At 43.5% G+C, this 14,396-nt stretch overlaps 1 protein-coding gene across 1 annotated transcript in view; it reads right to left on the bottom strand.

The window, feature by feature from the left end:
• DOCK8 (dedicator of cytokinesis 8) overlaps positions 1–14,396 on the bottom strand; it is a 138,434-nt gene that overhangs the window by 51,864 nt on the left and 72,174 nt on the right. Inside the window, exons 15-20 of the mRNA XM_084629548.1 lie at positions 6,267–6,384; positions 5,312–5,382; positions 4,454–4,592; positions 1,824–1,925; positions 1,031–1,126; positions 539–773 (exon numbers count right to left, since the gene is read on the bottom strand). Of these exons, the coding sequence (XP_084485674.1) occupies positions 539–773; positions 1,031–1,126; positions 1,824–1,925; positions 4,454–4,592; positions 5,312–5,382; positions 6,267–6,384 (761 nt within the window). The remainder of the gene's footprint in view (positions 1–538; positions 774–1,030; positions 1,127–1,823; positions 1,926–4,453; positions 4,593–5,311; positions 5,383–6,266; positions 6,385–14,396) is intronic.

The following is a 14,396-nucleotide window of genomic DNA, read 5'->3' as shown; positions in this document are numbered from 1 at the left end:
CAGAAACATCAGAATTGCCAGACTGGATCAGACCCAACATCCATCCAAGGCAGTATCCTCTCTCTGGCAGTGACCAGCACCAATTGCTTCACAGAAAGGTGTAAGAACCCTGCAGTTGGCAGATGTGGGCTAAGCTGCTCCCCCCACATAGATCTTTTCCTGATCTGATCTCTAACAGTCAGACATTATCTTAAGCCCTGAAGCACAAGGTTTAATATCCCTTCCAAAATTTGTGTTGGCATTGATTATAACTTTGGATATTCGGTTACTGATATAAATGTCAGTCTGCAGATACTGTACCTGGATGCAGAGCACGTGCTGATTACTCGAATAAGCTGCAGGAAACTGAACACTCCCCTATCTCAAAGTCCCATAAATACCCTCTAGAAATTAAACCAACTAATATCAAACTAGAGCCAGCCAGTTTAGCAAAATGTCTCCCATCCACCCACCTGGTTTGCTTGTGGGCCCTTTCCAATACTACTGCTATTCCGTTAGTCGAAGGTAACTGCTTCAATAAGCATGCTTCAATAAGTACCTGTCTGACCAGCTATAACCATGGGCTGCACAGCCAGCTGGAAAAGTTTCTCCAGCACCAAGTGTAAAAATAAGACCAGGGGCTCAAGGCGGGAGGAATTCAAGCAAATAATGCTGAGTTTCAACTCGTGTTCCAGGGCAGCCTCTGTGATCTTCTGATCCATCACACGAATTGGGAAGGTGACTTGGCTTTCCAGAGAATGACACAGAGTGAAGAATTTCTCCAGGTGGTTGTCCTGTGAATACAATCAAATTCTCGGCATGTGATGCTGGACAGTTACTGCATATTCTGTACTGCTGCAACTACAGGCAATCACAGAGCAATCGAGATGGTTGGCTAAGAAGTAAAAAACATCACCAAAATTTGAATGGGCAACGAAGAGGTGAAGAGCTTTGTATCCCATTCACCAATCCCCTCAGCCATCCAAGCCCCAGCAGTCTGTTTCAAATGAAGCTTATGTTGCATGTAAAAGACTGGCTGTAGATTCTTTACCTGAGTGTGAATAGATGAAACAGCCTGCACTTCTACGTTAAACACCCCCTTGTGCCCTTCGACCCATTTAATTGGAGGTGACTGTGATGGAACTTTCTGTGTTGAAGATAAAATAACAAGATGATCAGTTTAGCACTTTTTCCTGTAAGTAGCCAAATAGCAAATACTGTTTACATAGAGTGCACATAGCTTTTTACAAATTAGACGTACTTCACGTATCGCCTTTTTATTCCACATCTTTTCACTCTAAACTATTCTGCACCGGGGTTCTGGTTTGCTCTGCCAGAGAGATTGGGGTCAGTGATGCAGTTTGAATCTGTCTGGTCTCCGTTACATCAGCAATATTTTCTTACAGGCTCTGCCCTACTCCTCACTGTCTTCTTGGGGGAGGCTGATCCCTTCTTCTCCACCCTTGGGAATACCTTTCCTGAAGCCTCTAGGCAGCGACACTCCCATACACTGTGGGATAGCTGGATGTTCTGAGCCACTAAGTAGCAGGAGAGTATTAAGGGTCATATGACCCCAACCCCAAGGATGGAGCTTGTTGGAGGTCTGTAGGGCCTGCACCAGCAAGCAAGTGGTTATTCTGGCACCCACAAGCAGGTGCACGACTGCAGAGCCACTTGTTTTAGGGATTTTCTTTAAAGTCTTTTTGTTGGTTGATTGGTTGGTTGATTTGTTTAAGCATGGGGAAGGGTTCCTCCAATCAAGTTAGGCAAACGTTGGAGCCTAAAATACCAACAGTGCCCTTTTAACTGAGGAAATAGTATCTATTAGTAACGTTGTTTGTTACCTCTGGAGAATGCATTGAATAGTTTAAAGGCAACTTATCCAAGGCAACAGGAAGACAATAATGTCCAGTCTGGAGACGATCATTTAATAGAATTGGCAGCCACTGAAACAGATGAGGCAAAAAGAAAGTGATATTCATTACTGCAGGAGAATATGGCTATCTATCTAGTTTGTGATAATTACAGTCAACAGAACAATGATTAGATATCGACCAGAACAGTTTTGGCTCCACAGTAATTTCTGCCAAAATCTTTGCATTTTCAATTCACTGATAGCTACTGCAGAAGTGTCATCACGCCCCCGCCCCCATCTACAACACTTTGGACAGTTTTTAAAATATATCCTTTCTGAACAAAACAAACACAGAGCTTCCCAACTGGCATAAATTGTTCCGATGAATCCTCCTGGGAGGTTATAGGGTCCGTATATACGAAATGTCAGTGTTTCTAATTCACAGTAGTACACATCTTGGGCGAAAGAGATCTCTGGAGTAATTCCATTGACTTCAGTAAAGTTATGCCAGGGATGAATTGAGCCCTCACAGTTGCCATCAAGATTACTTGGATCAGCATCAGAAAGATTAATCCAAATAACATTTGGATACATTGCATTCTGATGCCACTCAAGTTTGAAAGGGGGAATACATTCAAGCATAACAGATTGGAATCATTCCTTAATTCAGTGAATGGAACCCTGCAGACAAAGAAAACTAACTGATGCCCTGATCCTGAAGACAAATGAGGAATCCATTGACTTCAGTGGGACAATTCCCATTATAAAGGTAAGTATTTGTGTCAGAGTTTGCAGGAATGGGGCCAATAAGAATAGTACAAACTTTACAACTGGTAACACAATCTTTTATTGTATATTTTGTAAAAAGTTAGGGGTCGACTCAGATCCTTCTGAAGCAGGTAAATTGACTTCCAACTAGCTTACTATGTGGAGGTTGCATGCAAAAAGTAAGGTCCATTATATACTTCATGGGTATCAATGATGCTATGGAATTTTTGTTACCGCAATGTACTGATATCCTTGGCCAACATCTCCCTTCCCTTCAGCGTTGTGAAGAGAATTTTTTCACTGACATAGTTCACCTTAGAGGTGAATGGACGTAAGTGGTGCTGTATGCAGATAGCAATAGGAATGTACGAAGTCACTGGAGAGACAAAGTGGGTGAGGTAATACCTTTTATTGGACCAACTTCTGTTGGCGAGAGGGACAAGCTTTAGAGCTTACTTTCACCTTGAATGGCCCCTTGAAATATGTGTTTACTACTTATGCTAAACAATCTGTTCCACCTTGTTGTTCCACTGAGTTGTGGCACTCAGAGTACATTACCCAGACCTGAAGAAGAGCTTTGTGTAAGCTCGAAAGCGTGTCTCTCTCACCCACAGAAGTTGGTCCAATAAAAGATATTACCTCGCCCACCTTGTCTCTCTAGTTTCCTGGGACTGACACGGCTACACCACCACTGCAAACATGACGTCACTGGAAACATTTATGTAACAAAGGGTGATTCCACAATTTGATTGCAGGCATGGGCGGCACATTGCATAGGCTGGGGAAGGTTGTGCCTCCCCAAACAGCCTGGTGTGGCCCTGCCCACGCTCCTCCCAGAAGCCCTGCTTGCCCTTCCCCCTTGGCCCCAGCCCAGGCAGGCTGCTCCTCTTCAGGGAAGCATGCGGGACCTGGGGCTAGGGCAGCTGGGACTTGGCGTGGCTGAGGCCGTGCCACCCATCACTCAGGGCCGGGGGGAGAGATGGAGGTGCTGGGGCTGCCTGCCCTGCATTTGGTAGGGGCTACGCGAAAGGGGGGCTTCGGCGGGGGAAGGGGTGTGAGTCTTTGGGTGGTGGGAGCAGGGCCGGCCGGGGTCTAGCCTCCCGCAGCCAGCAGTTCATGCGCTGCACATGACTGCAGGCCATAAGTTTGTAAAGCACTTTGGGATCTTCTGGATTGAAAGAAATTCTCTGCATGTAAACTATTATTATACTTATCATCACTTTCCTGACTTTAAAAAAAATCCTTTATTGATTAAAGAAAAAAATACAGAACATTCCAACGAGCAAGCCATCTAAGTTAAGACTTATTACTCCCAACATTAGGACAAAGAAATGCATCACACAAGTGTATTACTTCATGCTTTTAACTTCTCATTTTTCTTTTTTTAAATTGACGTAGGAAAGAGCCAGTGCATGATATCAGGTCAGACTTCACTGAGACCACTCTCAGTGTGTAAAGTTAAATACCTGCAGAAGTCTTTGCAGGATCAGGGCATCTGATCCAGTCTGTGGTCTCTATCTGTGCTTGTTCATTCTTTTGATGTAGCCACAAAAGCCGTAACATTTGAATGCAGATGTGGCTGCTGGGAAGTGTTAAAATCAAGACCTATTACTCATGTCTGGAAATTGTTATAAGGGGATACATGCAGCATTGTTGTAGCCATGTTGGTCCCAGAATGGCAGACACAATTTGGTCCAATAAATGATATTACCTCACCCTCCTTGTCTCTCTGATAACAAAATAGAGCGTTTTTGCCATTTTGGCTGGGGACTAAGTGAGGAAATTAGTTAGTTATTTGTACAAAAAGCCTGTGTGCACAGGAAGCTGAAGTGTAAATCACAAGTGACTTACTGAATATCCCAGGAGGGTTTCTACACATGCTCCTTGCTTTGGCTGACAGCTGATATGGTAGAATGTGAACAGTAGGTGGTGTTTTTCTGTGAGTTTAGCAGGCAGTTTAATTTTCACTTCTTCATAAAAGTCAGGAGACCTGTTTTAAAAATACCAAACACAAACATCTTGAAAGATGAAACAGGCAGGAAGGCTACCTTGCCTTTAGGGGCCCAGATACTACTATGATATGAGTTGTCTAAGTCTCTAGTCAAATAGCTAGATGTATCAAGATGTGTATTAGCTAAAGTAGGCCAATGATGTACTCATAAGTAAACATAAATCTATGAATTAGCTGCCCTGCTGAAATGGAGAGAGCACATTGAGTCACCTCAGATGTCTCTTCTCTTCACGCTTGCAGAAATGCCTTCTATTAATCTTTGGTTCTGAAAACACTCATTTTAACAAAACCTAAATTCTGGGTCCAAATTCATCTGAGTGTTTCTATTTGTTTGGAACAGCTAATTCACCCAAATGAGGAATATTCTAAAGTCCCAGCACTACTTTTTACTTCTGGACATACTTCTTAACTTTCAAATAGGGAAAAACCTTGAATTTCCTTCTGAAAAATAAAACTAATTGTTATTAACATTAATATCATCATCAATAATAATAATACACCCCACTCTCCATGATTTCAATTAATGGGATTATTTCAATTCTGAATGGGACAAATCTTCAAAGCAATATTTGGAATCAGAAAAATATGGAATTTCACTAATCGTGTGGGTTTTTAAAAGCTATGTACAGTTAAAAGCATCCCTGAGCAAATGACTGGTATTTAATATATAATAAAAATATTAATAATAGTACACATACTTGTTATGATATGTGATAGCTGTGTACATCTCTTGCAAAAATTCTGGACCTGAAGATTTTCCAAAAATGATCTGTGTTCAAAAATAAAAGTAATGGTGATCAGGCATATAGCTATCAGATTTTATATCACCTTTAAGAAAGATTTAAATGTTGAAAAATGACAGTATTTTATTTTCTATCAGCAGGTTGTCATGAATGGGACGTACATATATTACACACCCCATTCATGACAACATGCTGACAGAAAATAGAACACTCAGATTTAAATACTTTTTTCAATACTGTATATTTAAACATCTAAAAGAAAACTTTGTTAAAAGAACGTCAAGGTTGCACAGTTTCTCCCACACAAAGATATCTAGATATCTTGGGCTGCTGAATGGAATAGTCATCTGCATACAAAGATGTTTACCAGTTCTGTCTCACTGTGGATCTGTTTACTGTTCCAGTGTCAAGGTCACAGGTTCTATCCTCAGTGCTTGGATGGACCTGATATTTGTGTATTCATAGTGCACAGGATTAGTTCAGTGGGACACAGAATATAACATTCTTAACAGGTTTCTGAACCTCTGTGGATTTACTGGTAGAGTTCCCAACATGGCACTTACATAGAAGGCAATGTTATTCTTTTTTAAATAGAAGCTACAGAGTGTTTACTCTTTCATGTAATACATGAAGCATTAGAGAATACAGGAGGATATGTCCCTGTTCCATTCTAATTACAAGTCTCTTCTGCTGTTCCTCAGTCCTTTAGCTCCGCTTCCTGATGCGAACTGCTGCATGCTTCATGAGCACTGTGATCGAAACCATTCTGGTTTCAGTGCAAGGCCCACAAAAAATCATAGCTGTGTGTGAAGCATCAGGCCACAAGTCAACCCTTCACATGCTTTGTCAGTACTGCAGCTAGCTGAGTATGCTCCACAGATGTCTGAACCTGTTATTTAGTCTATATTACCGGCATTGCACAGGTACCATCTTCTCCACACATAAACTGAATCTTAATGGTAATGTTCCTTCCAGAGGCCAGTCGATTAGCAAAATTCAACCTCTGTGGGTAAACATAAAGGAGATTTCTGGAAGCAAAAGAAAGGAAAAGTAAATGAGTAAGGAACAATTTTTTGCTTTTGAAGAACAAAGTCCTTGGCATCGCATCGACTCGGTTCTTCTTCTTCCAATGCTGTAATTCCACCTACAGACTGAAGGCTTTGAAAGATCTCTTTCTATCTACAGAGATTGTTGGAAAAGGGTAAGATTTTGGTGCTGCACAATAAAGAGCGTATGTTTTGGGGTATTCCTAAAGATAAATTATGCCTTTGAGAGGGCAACCTGGCATTCCCCCATTCTTCCAAAGAACCCTGTCGCCCAGCCCTTTTATTCTAGGGCTGAGAGACAAGCTAGCATGTTTGGACCTAAGGAAATCTCCATTCTCGTGTGAGAACAAATACAAGTCCCACTCAAATACCATGGCAAAGATATACCTACATTAGTTGGCTTGCTAGACAGACAGAGAGAACAACTGTTACCAGTCCCGCTGCTGGAGAATAGGGGCCAATGAAGCTCCTTGTTCCCATCACTCTTCTCAGGAGACCCTTAACTGGTATGTATGATGGAGGGATGGGGGAAATCAAGCCAGCAACTAGCCCACAATTAAAACAAATCTCTCTCTCTCTCTCTCTGTATATATATAATTTTTATAATTATCTATCCATATAGGACAGCAATACGCCTTCTGATGGTCCTCCAAGATCTAGGAGGAGCAAGGGCCACTCAGATGCTCACTGGAGATGGTAGAAGATGATAGGAGACTACATGACCAACAGGGGAGCATAGGAGCCTGTACCTTCTATGGGGAAGGAAGCTGTGAATAGGAGAGATTTAGAGGAGTTTCATTGATTTCTACTAAACAAAAACAAACAAACAAACAAACAAAAACTCACTTGGCTTTGACTTTCACTAGGTATTTGGTTCAAACCAACAAACAATACACACACATACACTTTTTGATCCGGGTCCGCCTAATGTTCTGTTTAGTTCAATACAAAGCCGCCTGGATGCCCGAGCTGCAATGATGTATTTCACTGACTTTTTATTTTGTTTTAGTTTATTCTTTCATTAGACAGCAGCTGTCTGCTTTTATAGTTGCTGGCAAATAAAAATTTTTTTAAAAAATCTCGTAACACTCAGACCTAGCATTTAAAGCTTTCCTTGCCAAGGAAGGGAAAGTTCGAGGTACACTGAGTCTCAGCTAATCCTTCATTCCCCTAGCATTCCAGAACCTAGTGATATAGCTTATTATGAGGCAATTTGATATGGAAACAAAAGAAGACCATTTTCATGTAATAAAATGTGCTGATTCCGTAATAAATGAACATTCCTGCTTTCTGCAGTGAAACGCAAAAATCTCTATTCAGGAAAGTGAGCCTACATTGTCTGCAAATGTTAAAGAGCAAAAACAAAGCTTATAAGAACTTCTTAATAACACAAGACAAATATAGAGCATTGCTGGATAGGGCTGCTGCTTCTCTCCTACAGAGAAATTGGCTCTGAATGAAGGATATGCTCAGAGATGCAAAAAAAAGAGAATTCACCGAGTAAACTCAACAATTCTGTTTCACATTTGCCAAGGTTATAACAACTCAATAGCGATAGCAGATTAACTATGGCACTTAAATAGTTTTTCAGCCTGTAGTTCTTGGTGTCTGGTTTCGGGGATTTATTTTTACTAATGTTTATACACATATTTAAAAAAAAAATGCAGCTTGCTCCTGGAAATGTAGTATACCTTTACAATTAACTAAGCTCCAGATCTTGCAAGCTTCTCTACATAGGCAGATCACTGCACCTGCACAAAGACCCATTGACTTTGGGGAGTGGAGGGGAGGCTATCAGAGTGGAAGAGTCTGCAGGATCAAAGCCCAAGGATACATAAGGGTACTTCACATAGGTGCCGACTCTGTGGGTGCTCTGGGGCTGGAGCACCCATGGGGAAAAAATAGTGGGTGCTGAGCACCCACCAGTAGCCCCCTATCAGCTCCCTCCATCCCCTCAGTGCCTCCCGCCCGCCAATGGGCCCCGCGGATCAGCACCTCTCCCTACCCCAGCATCTCCTGCCCGCCGCAATCAGCTGTTTCGCAGTGTGCAGGAGGCTCTGGTGGGGAGGGGGTGGAGTGATGATGCAGTGTGCTGGGGAGGGGGTGGAACTGGGTGGGAAGAGGCGGGCTGGGGGTGAAGTGGGGGTGGGAAAAGGCAGGGCGGGTTTGAGCAGGGGTGGGAAGAGGCGGGGTGGGGATGGGACCTTGGGGGAAGGGGGGAGGGGTGGAGGGGCCTGAGGCAGAGCCAGGGTCAAACACCCCCCAGCACTTTGGAAAGTCGGTTCCAGTGCTTCACCCCAGTGAAGTCAATGGCAAAACTACAGTTGACTTCTGTGGGGCTGGCACAATACTGAGTTAATTACAAACAAGAAGCTGCATTTGTGCATGCTATAACAGCAGCACACTAGTCACTTCATACCACTCATTGGGCCAGATTTGCCATTCAGTTATCTGGGTGCAATCCCGTTCTGAGGAAAGCCCCAACGGAGAAAAACACGGCTGTTTGTTATGAAAGTTGTTTTTATAATGGCCTGACAGCTGTGGGGGGCCTTTCTTAGCTAGGATTCTGCCACATGTTGTCAGTGTTTAAAGTAGACTAATGACTATCTGGCCAGGGGGAAGCAGTGGGGAAAGGTTCCAACAGCAGAGAGTTGCCAAAGCCTTTCCCCTCTGCCAGTCTTTCACTGTGGTGGGGAAAGGCTACAGCAGAAGGAAGCTGCCAGAGCCTTTGTCTGCTGCCTCGAGACTTTTCTCACTGCTGGAGACCTCCTCTGCATTCCTTCCTCTTCCATTGCACCACTCAAAACAGCAGTGTAAATAGGGAAGGCACTGCTTGGGCTGTAGAGAGCCAAGTAGGCTATGTATCTGGGTTCATCACACAGGGATCAGGTGTGTCCTTACTCTACTCGCCTAAGCAGTGTCTCACCATTTACAATAAATATTTATACATGTGCTGGGGTGAGCGGTGTCATGTATGTACTCTACATGCTGCTGTAAAGAGCATGCAGTCTCGACATCTCTTTAGCCTCTTTGTGCCTCAGTTCCTCATCTCTATAATGGGGATGATGGTGCTTTCCTACATCACAGAGGTTTTTGTGAGGATAAATATATTATAGACTGTGAAGCAGTTTGAGATCAATTGATGAAAAGCGCTATATCTAAGAGATAAGTATTATTATTATTATTAATTATTATTATTCTTTTGGTACAAACAAACTGAGATGTAGAAAACGCAGGTCTGTTTATCACCGTGTACTGCAATGTTTAGGGTTGCAGTACTTTGTGAGATGTAGCAGGCTTCACAGTGAAATTAAAAACATATCCCAGGTTGGTTTATCAGCTAGGGAATGCTAGACGGACTGCAGCATGTCTTAGCGGACAAACAAGTGCATGACTTGCCTTTCATTTTGCTGTGTGCCAAGTCTCGCAGAGTAATGCAATCTACCATTTACATTTTTATATGCAATTTCCACTCAGCTAGGTTCTCTCACCATGATGTTATGAAAAGCTAAGGAAAGTGCAAAATATATTGGTAACTTCTACTGAATTATGCTCGGCTGAATGACTTATTAAACAAAGGATATTATCAATATTACACCTGTCAGAGGTGAACAACACATATAGGAGAGATTGTATAATCTGTTCATTGGTTTATGGATCTGCAGCTCTATAGAGGGTGTCACAAATCCACATAATGACCCTGAGTGCTGGATTTTACATTTAGATGTGACTTAAGATGAAAGATGTGTAAAATCACGTGTAAACAGAGAGCTCTCTGCTGACTATACATATGAGGAGGCGCCAATGTATTAATTAATCCAGCAAGTACATAGATAAGGGCCAAATTCTGACCCCTTTTATGCTCATGTATCTCCACTGGTCTCACATTTGCAAACCCCACCACCACTAGGGACGGTAAAGGGCAGCATTTGGCACTAAATATCTTGCATTTGTAAAGGGCCAGTGTGGCAAGTCCTGGTTGGTCTGTGTAAGGTCAGGAAGATAAAGGTAAATGGAGCTTCCTCCCACTATGCATCAACCAGATACAACTAGCAGCCCTCCTGGTCACAAGTGCTTCACACAGACTACAAGCCACCCCAACAGAGGGAGAGAAAACAGGGAGTCGGACATGGCTCTCTTGGACATTAAGCACTCCTGTATTCACATCCTACATACTACTGTACTAATCTTTGTACAAAATATGCCTCATGAGGTATCACTGGAAAACTAACAACTCATTGATCATTTATTTTATATTCTTCTGTGAGGTATCTGTGCAATGGGTATGAAATGTTACAGATATATGCTAGATTTATGACTCAAGTGTGTTTAAATCAGGCATATCAGAGGGAGATGGTAAACAAGTCTGCCCCAGACAAAGGAATGTGTTTTCCCCTCCTGCGAGTCACTTCCAAAGTACTCGGAATGACAATGAGAATGTATTTACATATTGTGTAAACGGACCTCTCAAGCTAACAAGGGGTGTAGGCAAACCTCACACTAACAAGTCACGGAGAAGCCAGCATAGTGTCTATGCCCCAGCAGGAGAGAGAAGCTGGGTCTGGGTTTTACTTTTCAGAAGACTACAGTGCAAAGGTTTACTGGTATATAATTACAGGGGTGGGGGTGAACCTCAGGTGATAAGCAATTGAATCAACTGATTGAATACAATATTGCTGTATTATAGAAGTGTATAGAGTGAGGTCTTTTCTGAAAGCTAATGACATACTGGTGATTAATACAACTGTGAAATGTATGTATTGACACCCTATGAGGAACTATGGATACTAAATGATATTGTGTTTTAAAGTCTGTGGCCAAACAGGGAGAAACAGGTTCCCTCCCAGACAGGAGAAAAGTAGCTATTTACCTGTCTACTCTAAGAATTAAGCATGGTGGAATCAAAACAATGGAAGCCCCATTTACAGACAGGAAGGGAAGAACAGCATGACATCATCCTGCCTCTTGAAACAAAGCCATTGAACTTTGGAAGATACAAGCAAAGACAGAAGCCATCTTTGCATCCATCACTAGACACACAAAAAGGAACAGAGCTCTTGCATGCTGAGAAAGATGGATCCTTCCGCCAATGAGGGGTTGAACTCTCTGGAAACTGAATATAGGTGAGAAAAAGCATTTTGAACAAAATCTGTACCTTGCTAGATTAAGTTTTAGACTTTCAGAGGCATGTTTTCACTTTTATTTGCTTGTATCCCTTTCTAACGTTATCTTTTATACTTTAACTCACTTAAAATCCTATTTTCTTTTGTTAATACATTTGTTTTATTATTAATCTAAATCTCTAGTCCTGTGTTTGAATTAAAGTGAATGTTAACTCCAGTGAATGTGGCAAGGTGGTAGCTTTTGTGTCTTTAGAGGAACAAATGGACTTTATTATTTCTCCAAACTGCCCAGGAGGGGGCAGGACATTAGAGAGTATACGGTTTGGGGAAAATTTGGGACTGGGAGTGTGTTGGGCTCACCCTGCAACTAGTAACCAAAGCTGGTGGAAGCCAAAGTGGGGCTGTAGGCAGGCCGTTGGGGTGGGAGCTGCTGAACCAGGGCTGTCTAGCACAGACACGTCAGTGTGGGACCTACATGCTTGTAAACTGGTTGTGAGCATTCCAGGCTAGGAACTCCAGCAGCAAAGCACTGTAAGGCACCCAGAGTTGCAGGGTAAGTTGTGACACTAACTCTCACTCATCTGGATTGCCTGCTCAATACTCAGAACACCCTCCCTACCGCAACAACCAGCAGCGAGCAGGCCATGCATGGGAGGGAGCACATTCTCCTAAATTGTGGCACAGCAGCATGCTCCTGTAGGGCTGGGGAACTCCAGGAGGCACTGTGTCTCCCCGGGGATCAGTTTCTCCAGGTAATGCCAGTGGGGCAGTGAAGCTGTGCCTAATGGACACATTCTGGCCTATGTGTCACAGCTACTCTTGGTTTAGATAAAAGTAGAAAAGTAACTGATACACAAGGTTGAAACATCCTCTTTCAGGGAGATCAATGCACAGAGCCATTAGACATTTGTATCTGGTGGAAAGGGTCATGAGAAAAGCAAAGGTATCCCAGTATGGTTAATCTTTCCATTAAAGGCTGTATCTAGCTCTTCTAATGCAAATGCAGGAAGAGGCGAGGTGGAGGTGGGGCCTTGGGGGAAGGGGTAGAGTGGGGTCAAGGCCTGGAGTAGAGCTGGAAGTTGAGTGCACACACAAACTCCCCCGGTACATTGTAAAGTCGGTGCCTGGGTAAATGTGGCTCGTATATCATCTTTGGCTCCCCCAATTTTCAGAACAGTCAGGGGGCAACTTGACTCCTTGTGCAACCTCAGTGCTCTCATTTACACTTCCTTGTAACAGCAAGTAAGACTAGACAGGTAAGGGTGAATGTAGCGGGGTGGTCACCCGCTCCTGCCCTGAAGGGGTTAAAACAGCCCTGGGAGACGGCTTCCCTGGGGGAGCCAATAGTAAAAGCAGCCCTGGAAAGGGCTGTGGCTGGAAATAAGGGGAGTGAGAACAGCTGGGGGAAGCTGTGGCTAGCTCAATCAGGGCCCAGTTGTGGGCTGGGGGCCAGAAGCAAAGGAGTCTCCTCTAGTCCTGGAGTGGGAAGGACTGGCTGCCTGGGAGCAAGGTACCTGAGTCGGAGCAGTGCTGGGGAAGGGCAAAGGGAGCTGGGGAGCTCCAGCCTGGTAAACCCCCCAGGCTGCAGGCCTTGGTAAAGGCCCAGAAAGGTTCTGGGACTGCAGAGGCGCAGCCTGAGGATAGGCAAAAGCAGCAGGTCTTACCCCCTTGCCAGTGATGAGTGGCCATTACACTGCAGTCTGCCCCAGTGAGCGGGGGCTAGATAATGACTGGCAGTAGCCACTGAGGCAAGGTGGATTTAGAGGGTTGGGGGTTCCCCTGGGAGGGGAGACCCAGAGCAAGGGGATACTGCTGGGACAGAACCAGGAGGGACACAGGGCCAGTGGCAGGCGAGACACCGGCTTGCAGAGGGCACTCCGAAGGCTGGAAAGAGCGAATTCCTGAGATGACCAGCAGGAGGTGCCGCACCGGTGAGTCCTCGCCTCACGACAGCTGTGGGTGATGTAAAGTGACGATGCAAAGGGGCCACACCAGGGCTCAGGATTTGACCCATTCTGTTTAAAAATAAGCAACTTTTTCTCTCTCTCTTTTTATTTTTTGAGTGCTTTTTTTGGAGATTAATTTTCGTAAGGGAAACCTTACCCTATGACCTCTAGGATGGAGCACTTATGCTGGGCAAAACACTCTGGGATTTACTCAGCTGCAGTTGTTTCTAGTTATGGGATGTCATCTTCAAACTGCTGTACTGTAAACTGTCTCTTTACTTAGCCAGCATTATACAAGCATCACCGCAGCTAAAGACTGAGTTAGCTTCGCCACTATAAACATCTCCATTTGGGTTTATTATCTCAGCAACGTCCACTATGTCAGTGTGGGCAGCCACAAACTATGACACACATTGCTGAGGACTGCAAAATGACTCAGCGTCCTGGAACACGGTTGATAAGAACGCTGTGGCTTGGCTGATTGCATACACCAATTAATAACAATCTCAGCATTTCAAAATCATGCTGGGGTGAACTTTAGCATAAATGATGTCAGCCCAACTGCAAACTTTCTTCCCAGAATTTTTTTTGAAAGGTAAAACTGTTTTTTTGAACACAGACCAACATAATTTGAAGATGACTTGCATCAGATTTCGAACATCAAACTTGAGGTACAATGTAGTTTAATTAAAAACAACCGCCTGCCACTCCAGATTTCACCAGTATAGGCCTATTTGATGTTCTTTAAAAATCCTTTATGGGTACTCTCAAGTATTTTTCAATTATGCTAGTTTCACATGTAAATAAATGGGGTATAGCATGATGCAATTACTGTTCTCAAGATAGTGTTAAATGAACACCAGCATCTGGAGATCTAAAACTTTTTTTAAAGATGTAAGTAGTTTCAGGTACTACTTCTGCTCCT

Source organism: Lepidochelys olivacea (genome assembly GCF_965140295.1).
Source record: "Lepidochelys olivacea isolate rLepOli2 genome assembly, chromosome: 5".
Taxonomy (NCBI): domain Eukaryota; kingdom Metazoa; phylum Chordata; order Testudines; family Cheloniidae; genus Lepidochelys; species Lepidochelys olivacea.
This window is presented reverse-complemented; position numbering and strand designations above follow the sequence as displayed.